Source organism: Ursus americanus, chromosome 14, assembly GCF_024610735.1.
Source record: "Ursus americanus isolate L20-20 chromosome 14, mUrsAme1.1.p, whole genome shotgun sequence".
Lineage (NCBI taxonomy): Eukaryota > Metazoa > Chordata > Mammalia > Carnivora > Ursidae > Ursus > Ursus americanus.
This window is the reverse complement of record NC_142140.1, coordinates 38,557,017-38,571,879: the sequence shown is the minus strand read 5'-3', so window position 1 is coordinate 38,571,879 and position 14,863 is coordinate 38,557,017. Positions and strand designations below refer to the sequence as shown.

At 60.6% G+C, this 14,863-nt stretch overlaps 1 protein-coding gene across 3 annotated transcripts; it reads left to right on the top strand.

Annotated features, from left to right (window-relative positions):
• The first annotated feature begins 322 nt into the window (after positions 1–322).
• On the top strand, positions 323–14,386 carry SLC38A3 (solute carrier family 38 member 3). 3 transcript variants are annotated; one of them, XM_045807176.2, is made up of 16 exons: positions 323–418; positions 7,904–8,053; positions 8,148–8,229; positions 8,401–8,516; positions 9,083–9,156; positions 9,240–9,332; positions 9,433–9,514; positions 10,635–10,717; positions 10,809–10,867; positions 11,061–11,225; positions 11,302–11,381; positions 11,663–11,763; positions 11,998–12,122; positions 12,207–12,351; positions 13,266–13,369; positions 13,458–14,386. In XM_045807176.2, exons 2-16 carry the CDS (start codon positions 7,953–7,955, stop codon positions 13,560–13,562), a joined length of 1,515 nt encoding a protein of 504 aa, XP_045663132.1. In that variant the 5' UTR covers positions 323–418; positions 7,904–7,952; the 3' UTR covers positions 13,563–14,386. The 3 variants fall into 3 exon arrangements, with proteins under 3 accessions (XP_045663132.1, XP_045663133.1, XP_045663134.1); XM_045807177.2 differs by lacking the exons at positions 323–418; positions 8,148–8,229 and having other exon boundaries at positions 7,907–8,053; XM_045807178.1 differs by lacking the exons at positions 323–418; positions 7,904–8,053; positions 8,148–8,229 and having other exon boundaries at positions 9,021–9,156.
• The last annotated feature ends 477 nt before the right edge of the window (positions 14,387–14,863 follow it).

Below are 14,863 nucleotides of genomic sequence, written 5' to 3'. Positions count from 1 at the left end.
CCTGCAAGTTCCCCACTGAAAGCACCCTTCACCGAAGTTAAGCATTGCTCCGTTCTCTTCTGGCTTCAGCGAGGTGAGGGCAGAGCATTTCAGGGGTTAAGGGGGCACTCAGAGAATCTGCTCTGGACTGAAGCGTTCCTCCCACAGGACTCCACTGAGCCCCTCTTGGAGCAGCTGCTCTCCTACCTAGGGGCTCTTTAGCGCTCGGGATGCCCCTTTGCTCCGGGCGGGCGGGGAGGCCCCCCGCCTCTCCCCAGACCAGCCCCTCCTCCCGCCCGCCGCCTGGGATTGGCGGGCCGGGGGCGGGCCAGGGGCGGGGCCGGGCGCCCTTCATCCCCCGCCGCTGCGCTCAGCCGGGAGCAGAGCGGACAGCGCCAGCCAGAGCGGAGCACCGTGCGTCCCCCACCCGCCGGGCCAGGTACCGCTGGGGCCGCCGACCTCAGCCCAGGGCACCGGGCGGGCAGAGCCCTACTGTGCACCCTCCCGTCCGTAGCCGGGCTCCGGGCAGCTCCCCTCGTCCGCCCTGCCCCGGGCAGACGCCCCAGCCTCCAGCGAGCCAGAAGCCCGCGCACTTTGGGCTCAGGTCCGGGGACCCGCCAGGCAGGACTCAGCTCCGAGTTGGAGCTGGTATCCCGGGAGAGGCACCTCGTCGCCTCGGGGCCTGTCGGCAGGGCCGGGAGGGACAGCAGGAGGTCAGCAACACCCGGGGCTGGGGCCGCAGGACGCCTTGTCGGGGCTCGGGCGGTGCGCGAGGAGCTTCTCGAGGCAGGACCCGCGGGGACTAGCTAGAGAGGGTCCCGGAGGGGGGCCTAAGAGGGGCCGGGAGCGGCCCTGGAGCGCTGCCCCGACGGGCGCCTGACAGGCAAATCTGCCCGGCTGGCACGCCGGGAGCCCGGGTATATTTATCCCGGCCGCGTTGGGCAGGGGCTTGAGGGCAGATCGGGCCAGGCTGCCTGAGGGGCCGCGGGGCACATGTTGGTCCCAGAGCCCGTGCCATTTGCAGCCGGGCCAGCGGGCACGGCGGGCACAGGGAGCGTGTGGTTCTCCGGCCTGAGGGCGGGGCTCTGTGCGCGCTCCTTGCCGCCTCATTGCCGGGTGGGGGTGTGAGAGCTGGCGCCGCGCACACGGGAGGAGGGAAAGGGCCAGGACTGGGTTTGCAGGAGCCCGCCCCCTCTCGATTAGCCCCTTGGATTGGCCACAGAGAATGCGTGCGTTTGTTTACACCCGGGGAGGGGGAGGCCAGGGGCGGGGCCTATGGGAATCTGGCCTCTCCCCCACAGTGACCTGAGCCCTGAGCTCAGGTACAGGCTATAGGACCAGTCTGAGAGGGACTAAATCAAAGGTCCTTGCACCTTGCACCCTGGGGGCACCTCCACCCAGGCCCATCCTTCCTTCAGCCCGCCAGCCCTGTCCTTCCTTCCATGATGGCCTTGGATCACCGTTCTGTCCCTGGAAGAAGCCTTTGGACCTTCCGCCCCTTCCTCTTCAGTACACAGTCTGGCATGGGAGCTCAATTCCTTCTAGAAAGGAAGAAAATTCCTCAGAACTTCTCAGTCTGGAGCATGGAGAGCTGGAGAGATCCGGGGACAGTTGGATTTTGAGAGGGGGAGGTCTGCACAACCTTGGAAGTCTTCCTGCAGGAAGCACCAGAGGTGGGAGGAATCAGGGGTGGGTGAGGCCAGGCCTGGCACATCTCCAAGAGGGCCGGAATGACTGGAATCAGAAATGAGAATCTCTGACCCCTTGGGGTTGGGGACAGGGGGCCTGTTCTCTGGGGAGGGGGTGGGTGTATGTCTTAAAACTTCATTCTGCCTGGGCTCATCGAGCCCATGTCTTCACTGGCTTCTCAAACCATTCTTCAGTACTGGTTCTTATGGCCCACATTATTACACACCCCCACCCCCACCCCAGTCCGGGGCTCCAGGTGGCCAGACCATGACAGATTACTCCTGTCCTGGTGCCTGCTGCCCTGACGAGTAGCCTTGGAGCCTTGGGCAAATTGAGAAACGGTGGCACAGGACAGCCTGGGTGGTTCATGGTCTCTGGGTAGGGCCAGGGAAGGTTTTTGAGCTGAATTGAGTGTACCCTGAAAGTCCGGGCTGGGTGTGGAAACAGGTACTCATTCAGGGGGAAAGCGTGTTTTAGGGGAGTGGTTGACTGCAAGGGAAGTATGGTTTTTATATCTGTGTGCGTATAAAGCTGCGGTGAGATGTGCAGCCTGTACTGTGGTAAGATAGGAGCCCTGAAGCCACATGGTCTAGTGCAGACATGGCCAGGGGCCAGGGGCCACTTAGAGCTGGGCTGAGATGGGCTGGGGGCTTGCCAAGGGCCTTGAACCCATTCTATTCACTTAACAACATGTACTGAGCACCTACCGTATGCCCTGCCCACCTTCAGTCTGGTGGGTGGACGGCTGGCCTTTGACTCTGGATAAGAAGACAGATGCGGTGGGGGGGCCCTCTAGAGGACCAGGCGGGGCTTCTGGGGGCCAAAGGGAAGGACCAGCTGCTGGGGCAGGAGGGGCTTTCCGGTCAGAGGCCTGGGGTGGCTTGGTTTTGAATTTCCGCTCTGCGGGCCACGTCCTGTACACAGCCTCTCAGCCGGCACGTCTGCACACGTGCGTGGCTGCTGAGAATGGGGCTCACTTCAATTGACCGTCACCTCTGTGTATCTTTTCCATTGTGCGGGTAGACAGCGCTGGGCTGGGGAGCGGTCTTTCCAGCTGGGAGTGGCCATGTGCCGGCTCGGTCTCACCGTCTGGATGTCCCTGCACCTAGCTAATAGGGGCCTAACCTGCCCTTGTAGGGACCCGCGAATGCTGTGGCCTCCAGGGTTCTGCCTGGCCATCCCTGCGGTGACCGCTGGGCCTGCTGTCCACTCACCCGGGCCTCTGGCTCCCTCTTCCCTTCTCACTCCTTCTAGGGTTCTCTCTGTCTTCCACTGGCTGTCTCCCTGTTTCCCTGCCTCTCTCTACTTGGCTATCTCTGGCTGGCTGGCCATCTCTGTCTCTCACCTCCCTAGTTGTTGCTCTCTCTCTGTCTCCTTCTGAATGTCTATCCACCCCTCTCTGTGTGCATTTTCCTGTTCGTGTACCTCTATAACCACCTGCATTTCTCTTTCTCCCTGTGCCTTTCTGTCTGTCTGGATCAGTACGCGTGGACACACGTACCACACGTACGTGCTTTCTGTCCTTTCTCTTTCCCTGTCTCTCTCTTCCCACCCTCTGCCTCTCTGCTTCTGCCTGACATTGGATGGTGCCTCTCCTCCAGGCCGACCTTGCCTTTAGCTGCCCCCACCAGGGTCTCCAATGAGTCCTGAGCTGCCCCAGGCCCCTGCTCCAGCTTTCCTTGGGGCCAGAAGTCCGGCTGTCCAAATATTTGGCCGCCTCCAGGGGATTCCGGGTCAGGAGGGAGGAGGATGGGCTGGCTGGCTCGGGGTCTCCCCTACCCCTGGGGGGCCACAGGCACGTGATGTCCTGTCCTTTGCCTCAGCTGGGCCTCGGGCTGCACGTCCCTCTCAGCAGGCTGGCAATGGGGGAGGGGGCTGCTGCTGGCTCTGGTCCAGTCTTGAGCAAGAGATTCCAGCTGCAGCTCCTACTGGGTGAGCAAGGAGGGTCCTGGGCTGGGTGGGAGGGGAGGCCTAGGTGTCTCGGGTTAGGCCCAACTCTACGCATCTGTTAGGTGTCTAGAAAATGTACCCTGTCACAGGGAAGTCCAGCTTCCGGCCCCAGCTGGGCCCCTCAGATCCTCCTAGACACTTCCGGATGCCCAGAACACAGAAGCACCGACCCCAGACACCAGGGCCGGGAAGCTAGACTAGGAGGGGTTGGTGTTGCCGACACACCAAGGTTCTGGGCCATCTTCCTTTCTCTGGATGTGCCCCCCTCCTGCACACCACCTGCCTCAGTACCCGCCTGGTGTCGACCAGGCACTGGCTACTTACCCAGTACTGTGGACAACGAAGGAGGAGTAGATGGGGGACTGGGCCTACTGAGGTCAAAATCTGGAGTTGTGGGCCTGGAGGAGGGGCTAGTGGTGTGTAGGGCTCTAGCACTCTCCCATGTTCAGAACATGTCCTGCAAGTCCTATGTCTAGTCCTAAATCTAGTCCCCTGACAGCAGTCATCTCCCCACCAATCCCTGAGGCCATGCCTTGGGAATATATAATTCAGACCTGTCCCTTGAATCCAGTTTCGTTATTGACTGATAGCTCGTCCTACGACGGTGCTCTCCCTCTGAAGCCTGGAGCAGCAGGTGGGCAGAGGGGTGCCGGGATAGGAGGGGCATCTTGTCTGCGCCGAGGAGGGTGAATAAGGATGGCTGAGCTGGAACTGGGGGCAGCCCTCATCCCTGAGCCTCCGGGGATGACCACAATGGACCCGCAGGCCGGCCCAGCTGCCTCTCCCCTGAGATCTGGGCTCAGGTTAGGACTGCCCATGCACCAGAAACCTGGGGGCCATGGCAGCAAGCTCTATGGGGTCTGTGCCTCCACGAAGCGTGGGTGGCCGCAGGGCTGAGGGAAAGACAGTGTGGATGCCTCCCTGTAGCTAGCCCGCTCCTGCAGACCCACTGATGTCCCTGAACGCTGGGGAAGAAAGCAGGGCTCATGTCCCTAGTGGCTCCAAGGACCTCGATCGTGGGACAGAGAGGTATGTGTCCCACAGCGGCTGATGCAAGCAGTGGCCTGGATTCCTGGGCCTCAAAATCTTTAATTAGCCAAATTCAACACCTGTCGAGGTGTGCCTGACAACTTCTCACCCTGTGATGCCGCGTGGGCGAGCGTTACCTGCTGCACTATCCCGTGGCTCCTGCCCTCTCCTGGCCCTTATCTCCCAGCAGAGCAAACAGACCCCAGGGCAGTGGCCTAGGCCATCGATTTCCTGCCCAAGTCCATGCTGCACCCATGACAGATGCCATTCTGATGATCTGCCCAAGGTTGCAGTGATCTCTCCATCCTGGAGCCTGACCCCTCTCTGGGAGCCCACGGCATGGTCTGGGACAAAAGCCTTGGCGAGGCTCTTCACTCTGCCCCTAGCTTTGCCAAACCTCATGGGACTCCTGGAGGACAGGAGGACACTGAGCTCCTGAGTCGAGAATACTCTGCTCAGGGTCACGCCGGGAGACAGGGCCAGGCCAGGACTCAGACTCAGGATGCCACTCTGGGCTTTCCCAACAGTGGGTCAGAATCGGCTGGCAGCTTGCTCAAGGCAGAGACTATTCTTGAGTCTACCCTGACTCCTTGATACAAAGGAACCTGCTAGGTGATAGGCCTGAGGGATGGGAGATGTCAGAAATGGGCTGCCAGCCTCAGGGAATGGTTGGGGGCCACTCATCTTCACCTGGCTTCTCAGCCCTTAGCCCTGCCCTACCCTGAAGTACGGACTCCTTGACCTGGTCTTCCAGGCTTTGCTGGGTTTGACCATGGCCGTGGAAACTTCTTCAGCCTGCCTCATACTGTATCTTAGAGCCTTTGCCCATGCTGGGCCCTCTGCTTCAGGTACTCTTTCCTATTCCACAGTTTTGGGACTCCTCCTGAGATTTCAGAAATGGCGCCATCACCTCCTTCTCCAGGAAGTCTTCCTTGATGCCTCTGTCTCCCCTTTTTTGAGTCCCAGCACTATGTGGCTCACATTCGGTTGCTATAGGAACCATAACACGGGGGATATGTTTGGGGATTTTGTCCCTTCCAGATTGGAAGCCATTTAAGGAAGGATATTCCATGTCCTCTCTGGGATCTCAAGCCAGGCCAAGATCCAGCAGTGCCTGGTTGTAATAGATAGGCCGTGAAGGTCTAGGCCTAAGTCCTGCTGGGGGGATGGGGAACCTGGAGACAGGAACTCGGGCACTTTGGCCATGACCATGCCATGGGCTGTGGTCTCCCTGGAGGTCGTGCCTGGCTGCTAGGGAAGGATATTAAGGCAGAGAAGGGTGCTTTGTCCAAGCTGCCAGCTCAGCACACTCTGAGGGCCTGTCCCAGCCTGCCCAGAGTGGGAGGCCCGAAAAGGCAACCCAAGCTGAGAGCCAGGGGGCACTCTGGAGTGACTCTGGAGATAAGGGGCTGGCATCTCCACACCCAACTGGGACCCTTGGAGAGGTGCTGATGGTGAGGCTTAGGGCAGGGGCATGAAGACTGGCTGCCCTCGGGGGCTCTCGTCCAGGGGAGGAAAGAGCACAAGAGGAGAGGGTCACATTGTCATGGTCCTGAGTGGGCAGGGCTGGAGGTGAGATGGATTCAGATGCCAGCATCAGTAAAAGGAGAGGCAGGTTGAGGGAGTCCAAGGGTGCCCAGTGTAGGTCCCCAGGACCGAGGTGCCTAAGATCCGAACGTTGGCCTGGGCCGCCTAGGGCAATGGTGGGCTGGTCCTCTGGTCAGCTCTTTGTGGCTGCTGCCTCCAGGGCACTGGGTCCTGAGGCCTGAACCCAGCTTCCTGTCCCCACGCATAGCCCTGAGGTCTAAGACCCCTGGTGTTCTGGGTTCTAAGCACACCTGAGACCATCAGGATCTGGAGGGGGGACAGGGCATTCAGGGCAGGATCCAGAGTTCCCAAACAGAGAGGGTGCCATGGCATCAAGACGAGGCTCTGGTAGGGGCGCCTGACTGGCTCAGTCAGTAGAGCATGCCACCCTTGATCTTGGGGTTGTAAGTTTGAGCCCCATGTTGGGTGTAGTAATTACTTAAAAATAAAGCCTTAAAAAAAAAAAAAAAAGCCTAGGTTCTGGCGGACCTGCACAGCAGTACTGCCCCCTCCTTGGTCTCCACCAGGTCTTAGCTCTCCTACTGGCCTATCTGGCCTTCAGGACGTCCTTACAGATCCTGCGGCACCGTGCCCAGCGATGGGAGAGGGGCCACTGAAGTGCATGGCAGGGGGTGGGGGGGGGGCAAGGAGGGGAGCTGGCTGCTTAGAGACCCAGCAGAGCCGTGCCCTGAGGGCAGGGAAGGGAGGCCTGATCCAGTGGCCCAGGCCCCTCTACAGCTGCCTCAGGCCCTGAGTTTCTGGCCTGGGGTTCCAGGAAATGGGGAATCTGCTCAAAGGGTCCACTCCTGGAGGGCGGCCCCCTCAGGGGTGGGGGTATTCCCTAGCAGGGGAGGAGAAGCTTGAAGGAGGACGTGGCCCTAAGGCCAGGGCTGTGTGGAGGGTGACGCCTGTGTGGCCCAGAGAACTCAGCCCTGGGACACTCATTTCCTGGAAGGCCCCCTGAGGGCCCTTCGCGGCCAGGCGGGCAGGGCCCAGGTGTCCAGCCACCCAGCACCGCCTCAGGCCTCCTGGCTCCGGGGGGGTAGCCTTTGCGCCTGCCGTTCCCAGCGCCAGCTCTCAGACCACAGAAGGCCCTTTGTTCTGGCTGCCAGCAGTGCCCGCCGGGCGGCTGGGAACAGGGCCCATAGCCCTCACCCTCTCCCGAGGCCTCCAGCTGTCGGGCAGTGCCATTCTAGGTTGGCTAGGAGGCCCCTGGCACACAGGGCCAGCACAGGAAACCGTCTCCCGGTATTAATGTCAGGCAGGGGGTGTTGGTCCGGGACCCACCCCCAGTGTGGGGTCTGGCTGCCTGGGACTCAGCAGCCTAGGGTCCAGACACCACAGGGCTCTGAACTCAGGCACCCAGCTGATCCTCACTGCACAGATGGAGAAACGGAGGCCCCCATGGGCTTGCAGGGGCTGATATGTCGGGGGGGTGGGGAGTGCTATGTACTGGCCAAGGTGCCCCCTCAGGATGTTCTGGAGAACTCGGGTATCTGAGCTCTACTCCCCCAAAAGCAGGACCCAAGGAGGCAGCGGGCACAGTCCCGTATGCATGTAAGTCCTGAGCGACCTTCTGGGAGGTGTGATACGGCTATAGCCTTCCGGGGGGAGGCTGGGCCCTGGGTCCCGGGAGCGGGGCTAACCAGAGCGACCCATTGCTCTGCAGACTTCTGTGTTGGTGTGAGAGCTAGTGCTCCTGGCGGTGGCCCCTGACCATGCAGGCCCCTCTGCAGACGGAAATGGTGGAGCTGGTGCCCAACGGCAAACACTCGGAGGGACTACTCCCCGTCACCACCCCCACGGCAGGCAACCAGAGGTGAGCAGAGACCCAGTCATGGCGCAGGGCAGGGCAGGGCAGGGTGCAGAGCAAGGGCTGGAGGTGAGCTGCCTGCTCTGGCCTGTGCCTGCAGGGTCGAGGGCCCCAGACGGAGCTGTGTTGAGGGCGAGGGCTTCCTACAGAAAAGCCCCAGCAAGGAGCCACACTTCACTGACGTGAGCTGGGGCAGCAGTGGGGGGCTCGGGACACCGCCGGGAGCTTGCGTGCAGTAATGAAGTGCTCTGGGGCAGCAACGGGAGGCTAAGGGACAGTGAGGGGAAATGCTGGGAGGCCCTCCATGCTTTGCTGACCACCCCCCACCTCCCATCTCACTCCGGTGCCTGCAGTTTGAGGGGAAGACCTCATTTGGGATGTCGGTGTTCAACCTCAGCAATGCCATCATGGGCAGCGGCATCCTGGGGCTTGCCTATGCCATGGCCAACACGGGCATCATCCTTTTCCTGTAAGTCCCCTCGGCGACCCCTCTAGAGACAGAAGCCCTAAACACGCCACCAGCCGTGACCTCCCAGGACCTGCCAGTTTCCCGTCCCAAGACCCAGGCTGCAGTGGGTGGACTTAACCCAAACCACAGCAAAAAAACCCCACCATGGCCAGACAAGTATCCCTCATTTCCCAGCAGACCTGCTGAGATGATGACACAGGGCAGGCCTAACAGACCCGAGTCTATCCTTCTACCACCTTTACACCTGATGAACGAACCCCCGCGGCCAGGCCTTGTGCGGGCACACGTGTCCTTTACCTGGGAGCTCTGCCCTACAGCCCAAATGGAAAACATGTTTGTTCCAAGAACGCAAAGAGGTGGTGCTCAGAGGCCCCTTCTGGGGCATGGCTCACCCTGGGTCACACTGGGTGGTGTTCACCCCTGCTGGGGCCTGTTGAACTTGTATCCACACCAGTTGGGGGTTCAGAGACCTGGGTCACAGACCTACACACCCCCTCTTCCCAGAGCTCCATGCCCCCGCCAGCCAGGGAAGCCCCAGGTGGCTCCCTTTCATCCATCCTCCTCAGGTTCCTGCTGACGGCCGTCGCCCTGCTCTCCAGCTACTCCATCCACTTGCTACTCGAGTCCTCAGGGGTCGTGGGTGAGCCGCCAACCCAACCTGGAGCAAGGGAGGGCTGGGCTGGCGAGACCACCCCTGACGGCTCTGACTCCTCGCACCCGCAGGCATCCGTGCCTATGAGCAGCTGGGCTACCGTGCCTTTGGGACCCCAGGGAAGCTGGCAGCGGCCCTGGCCATCACGCTGCAGAATATTGGAGGTGAGGCTGGCAGGCAGACACAGGCAGGCGGTGGGCAGGTGGGCGGTCCGAAGGCTAGCTGCTTTGGCTGACCCCAGCGCCTGCCCCCCTCTCCCCTCAGCCATGTCCAGCTACCTGTACATCATCAAGTCTGAGCTGCCCCTGGTCATACAGACCTTCCTGAACCTGGAGGAGCAAACCTCGTGAGCCCCAGGGTGGGGCGGGGCTGGGTGAGGGCGGGAGGCCTTAGTCTGCCCTTCCGTGTGCACTGCTGGTCCCTGGAACCCAGGCTGGGCTAGTGGGAGAGACGAGACAGTGCTGGCAAGCGGCTGCTGGAAGGGCTCCCAGTAGAGCTAACGTTCAGTCGACAGTCGTTTAGGGAGCACCTCGGGGAATCCCCCAGGTGGGCCATTTGGGGTAAGGGGTGGGGTGAGGCCAAGAAAGCTGGACCCCACCGGGGCCTGGACCCAGCCTGTGAGTACGGGAGGGCCTGAGAGCCTTGGGCTTAGCTCTAAGCACCTGCTATTCCTGACTATGGCTTGGGAGTTAGCCCCCCCAACCAAGAAATTAAGCCCATGGTGTCCCAGTTGCCCATCATCAGTTTAGCCGGCACTAATGGCATCAGCCTTGTTTTGTGGGTGGAGACAGAGAAGACAGCCAGGCCCTGCCCTTGGCCACACAGCCCAGGCAAGCAGAGGGCTCTGAAGTTGAGAGCAGCTCTGGAGGGAGAGTCGGGATTCTTCCCTACCACCTCCCCCCCGCCGGGTCCTGGGGGCCTTTCCCAGGGAGTTGGCCTTTAGGCTTCCCTGGGAAGGAGTGTCTCATTCCGTATCCCTTCAGTTCTCTGTGCCCCCTGTCCCTTGGTGGTGGGGAGGTGCAGGATGATACAGGATACAGATGTCAGGGGGGACCACAAGGGGCACCGGATGCTGGCAAGTCCCTGAGACACCCATGGAAAATGTCCCACCCCCCAGAGCCAGGTTCTTTCATACCACCACCCCTCCCCGCTTCCCTGGGCCCCTGGGAGCCACTCCCTGGGGAAGCTGGACCCAGACCTGTGTGTCCTGAGAAAAGCAAGAGCAGTGACTATACCTGTAATGGTCAGGAGCCGAGCAGGGGCCGAGCACCTTAGTCCTCACCTCGCCCAGGAGGGCGCTGAGAGAACATCCATCTTGCAGACGACAAAAGGGAGACTTAGAGCTCTGAACAAGTATTTGTCAGAGGTCACTCAGTAGCACTACGGGTGGCACCAACTAGGTATGGAGGCAGGCGCCCCCCAGGACTGAGCAGACTGATGTTGGCTCCCCGCTCCTGTCTCTGCAGGGACTGGTACATCAACGGGAACTACCTGGTGATCCTGGTTTCTGTCACCGTTATTCTGCCTCTGGCACTGATGCGGCAGCTTGGTGAGTGCGGCAAGGCCAGGGCCTTGGAGGGCAATGTTGGACGGGTGCCTGGGAGGGGACCCCAGTCTCACAGCCCCTCCCCACTTTGCAGGCTACCTGGGTTACTCCAGCGGCTTCTCTCTCAGCTGCATGGTGTTCTTCCTAATCGCGGTGAGTCACCCTCCACGCTGGAGGGGAGGGCAGGTCTGGGGGGGGGCTCCTCTGTCAGGGGGAGGGGGCAGGCCTTTCTGGGAAGCCTGGGTCAGAAGGCAGCTCCTTCCGGCCTGATCTAGAGGTGGCTTCCTCGTGACTCCCGGGCAGGTCTAGCCTGGCCCTGATCTTCTCATCCTTCCCCCCAACCCAGGTCATCTACAAAAAGTTCCACGTGCCCTGCCCATTGCCCCTCAGCTTCGCCAACGTCACGGGCAACGTCAGCCTCGTGGAGGTCCCCAAGGAGGAGGCGCAGCTGCAGGTCGAGACAGAGGTCGCGGCCCTCTGCACCCCCAGCTACTTCACCCTCAACTCACAGGTGCCGACAGGCCAGGACAGGGGCGGTGGGCCCCGTGGGGGGGGGGCTCCCTGACGTGGTCCCCGTGTCTCCCCAGACCGCATACACCATCCCCATCATGGCCTTCGCCTTCGTCTGCCATCCCGAGGTGCTGCCCATCTACACAGAGCTCAAGGAGTGGGTATCTGTGGTTGAGAGGGGGGCAGGCGCCTTAAGCTGGTTTGGGGAGAAGGAACGTGGTCCTGACAGGACAGGGGGTGGGGGGTGGGGAGTGACAGGCGCTAAGTCACTTTATCAAAGATCTCCGTGGCTGCCCTGAGGAGCGACTGGGGGCAAGAAGGAGCCCTCCCCAGCTGCCAAATGGTGAGGGTGTGGTGGCAGAGAGACCCCAGGGCACACGGGGGGGATCTCCGGTGTGGCCCAGCTTGGCACCAGTCCCCTCCCCTGCTTCGCCATAGTCCCTCCAAGAGGAAGATGCAGCACATCTCCAACCTGTCCATCTCCGTCATGTATGTCATGTACTTCCTGGCTGCCCTCTTCGGCTACCTCACCTTCTATGGTATGGCGGGACCGCGGGGGAAGAGGCAGAGGCCAGGCTGGGGGGCACGGGGCTGGCCGGCGGCCGTGGCAGCCTGCATACTGTAGGCGCTAAGTAGGTGTGTGATGCCTAACTGTGCCCTGCAGCTGTGGAGGTGCGTCTGCTGCCACTCCCCACAGCGTCAGGGTCAACCCAGGCTCAGAGCCCACGCCCCTCCCCGGGCCACCTGCTGACCCCCCTCCCTGCCTGCCACAGACGGGGTGGAGTCCGAGCTCCTGCACACCTACAGCAAGGTGGACCCATTTGACGTGCTGATACTCTGCGTGCGTGTGGCCGTGCTGACAGCAGTCACACTCACGGTGCCAATCGTTCTGTTTCCGGTGAGCCAGTGGGGAGGTGGGCCGATGCGGGGTGGGACTGAGGGAGCTGACAGATTGGTGACTCTTCCCACCCCCGCCCCCCAGGTGCGCCGTGCCATCCAGCAGATGCTGTTTAAGAACCAGGAGTTCAACTGGCTGCGGCACACGCTCATTGCCGTCGGCCTGCTCACCTGTATCAACCTGTTGGTTATCTTCGCTCCCAACATCCTGGGCATCTTCGGGGTCATCGGTGAGGGTCTGGCCCAGCTGTGCATAGAGACAGGGCACAGGCCTAGAGAATTTCCTATCTGCAAATCCTGGCAGATTCCTGAGACCCTACTCTACATTTAAGTGATGGCTAATGGCCATGAGCACAGCTTGGCTTCCTGTCTGAGATTTTGTCCTTAAGGCTATTCTAATCCCTTTTGAGGACTCAAAACCAGAGATAGCTCCCCTTGCGGGGCGATGGGGTGGAGCCCAGGTGCCAGGGACCTCCACAAAGGATCTCACTGGGTCTTGTCCCCATTTCACATATGAGGAAATTAAAGTCCATAGTGATTAGGGGAGTAGCAGAGCCATACAGCTGGTAAGTGGGGGGCCTTGATTTAGCTCTGGGATCATGGAACTATAGGTTTGGTGCTCTGTCCACTGTTCCATCCCAGTTGGGGCTCTGAGCTAGAAGATCAGACAATTCTGAGATATCTTTGGGGTGACCCAACTCAGGAGACTCACTCTCCAACGCAAGTCTGCAGGGACCAACACACAGGCATGGGGGCCAAGTGTCATGGATATCATAGGCAGGACTGTAGGTTTTATATATCTGAAATCTGACTCAAAATCATTAAAGCAGAAAGGAATGTATTGGCTCAAATAGTGAAAAAGCCTTCAGGAATAGCTGTGTCAAGGAACCCAGTATCTTCAGGGCTTTGTCTCTATCTCTTGGCTTGCCTTTTCTCTTTGCCAGCTTGGTTCACTGATAGATTCTTCTACTGCCGACAGCACTAGCTTTCCATCCGGGTAGACAGAGAACAAGGGGAGGGACTGAATCAGGCAGAGCTCTCCAGTGGAGTCTCCAGATGAGACTGCCAACGGGAATGTTTGATCTCGCTGAAGGGCCCGCCCCCGGACCTAAGCCCATATGCGGACATGCCTCGTTCTTTGCAGGTGCCACATCCGCCCCATGCCTCATCTTCATCTTCCCTGCCATCTTCTACTTCCGCATCATACCCACCGAGAGGGAGCCTGCAAAGTCTACCCCCAAAATCTTGGTGCGAGGGTCTTGGAGGTTGGTGGCCTGGTGTGGGGCTGAGGGGGCTGCCCTGCCCACACACCTGACCCTGACTCCTGACCCCTCAGGCCCTTTGTTTCGCTGTGCTGGGCCTCCTGCTGATGACCATGAGCTTGAGTTTCATCATCATCGACTGGGTGTCGGGGACCGGCCAGCATGGAGGAAGCCACTAGGAGGAGACGCCCATCCTGTTCTGTCTACTCGTCCAAGTACCCCTACCCAGAGTCTTCAGCCCCTGCTCCCATCCAGCCAGAGGGGAGGAGAAAGACGTGGTTAACACTATGACATCTGGCCCTGCTTCACGTCTCTCTGTGGAAGGTTTTTGTTAGAGTCAGGACCGAGGCCCTTGGGCCACTACTTTGCCGGGCCCCGGGGCTACAGGGGCTTCCCGGTCTGCGAGCAGGGTGGGGCTGTACCTTTGCTCCCTCCCTCTTGCCTCAGATCCCACCCAAGCCTCTGTTCTCCTTGCACAGATGCATACACTGAGGCCCAGCAGCTGCCCCTTGAGGGCACACGGCCTGTAGGGCCCACAGAGCTGGAACCCAGGCCTGCAGCCATCTCCCCGCCTTGCTACCGGGCCGAGGTCTGCACCCTGAGGTCTCATCTTCCTCTGCTCACTTGCCTTTTCCCACTTCTGTCCCTGAGGCCCCTTTCAGGAACTTGGACTCAGGCCCTTGGATACTCTTGTCTCCTTCTCCCGTCCCTGCCACCAGAAGCAGGCCATCCCCCCCCCATACCTGGAGCCAGCAGGTTCTTTTGAGTGTGAGGCTGGTGTGGGCACCCCCAAGGGACCCCTACCCTGTCCCTTCACCAGTCCTGGGGAGGCTGGGACTCCCCCCACCCCAAGCCTGGGCCATAGCTCACATTCCACTTCTGGGAGAAGAAAGAGGCTGGGGCCTGGAGTGTCTCTGCCCCTGGGAGTCGAAGACCCCAGGGGCCGGTCTGGGGCAGGAGTGAAGAGGCGGTGGCCCCCCTTTTATAAATATTATACATAAGACCAGCTATGTTGTGTGTTCTTGATCCGCATGGACCCTGTGCTGGAAAGTGGGTAGACGTCGGGGCATGGAAGGTAATGGGAGCCCCTCCTGCCTCCTTCCCTGAGATGAGGGTGGGGACAGGCCCCCTTCCTCCCAAACCAGCCAGTGGCATGCTCAGACTCAGCTCTGGATCTGGGCCAGGCTCAGCACAGACCTGCTTTCTCACGCGGTGAGGTGGGGAGGAATTAATGAGGCCCCAGGAAATGGGACAGAGAGAGGCCTCCGGAAGGAGGCAACGTGAGGTGCATCCCCAGCAGCTCCAGGGAGGGTCTGAGCCGGGGGCAGCCGAGCCCTGCGGAAGCCCTGCCGAAGGGCCCCCTGCCCTCCCTGGCTGCCGTGTCAACCCTCTGTCAATGCCTTGAGTCTGGGAACAAAAGACCAGGAATCCTGTGACCCATCAGACTGATCTTCTATTAATAGTAAAAGCCACTGTGAAT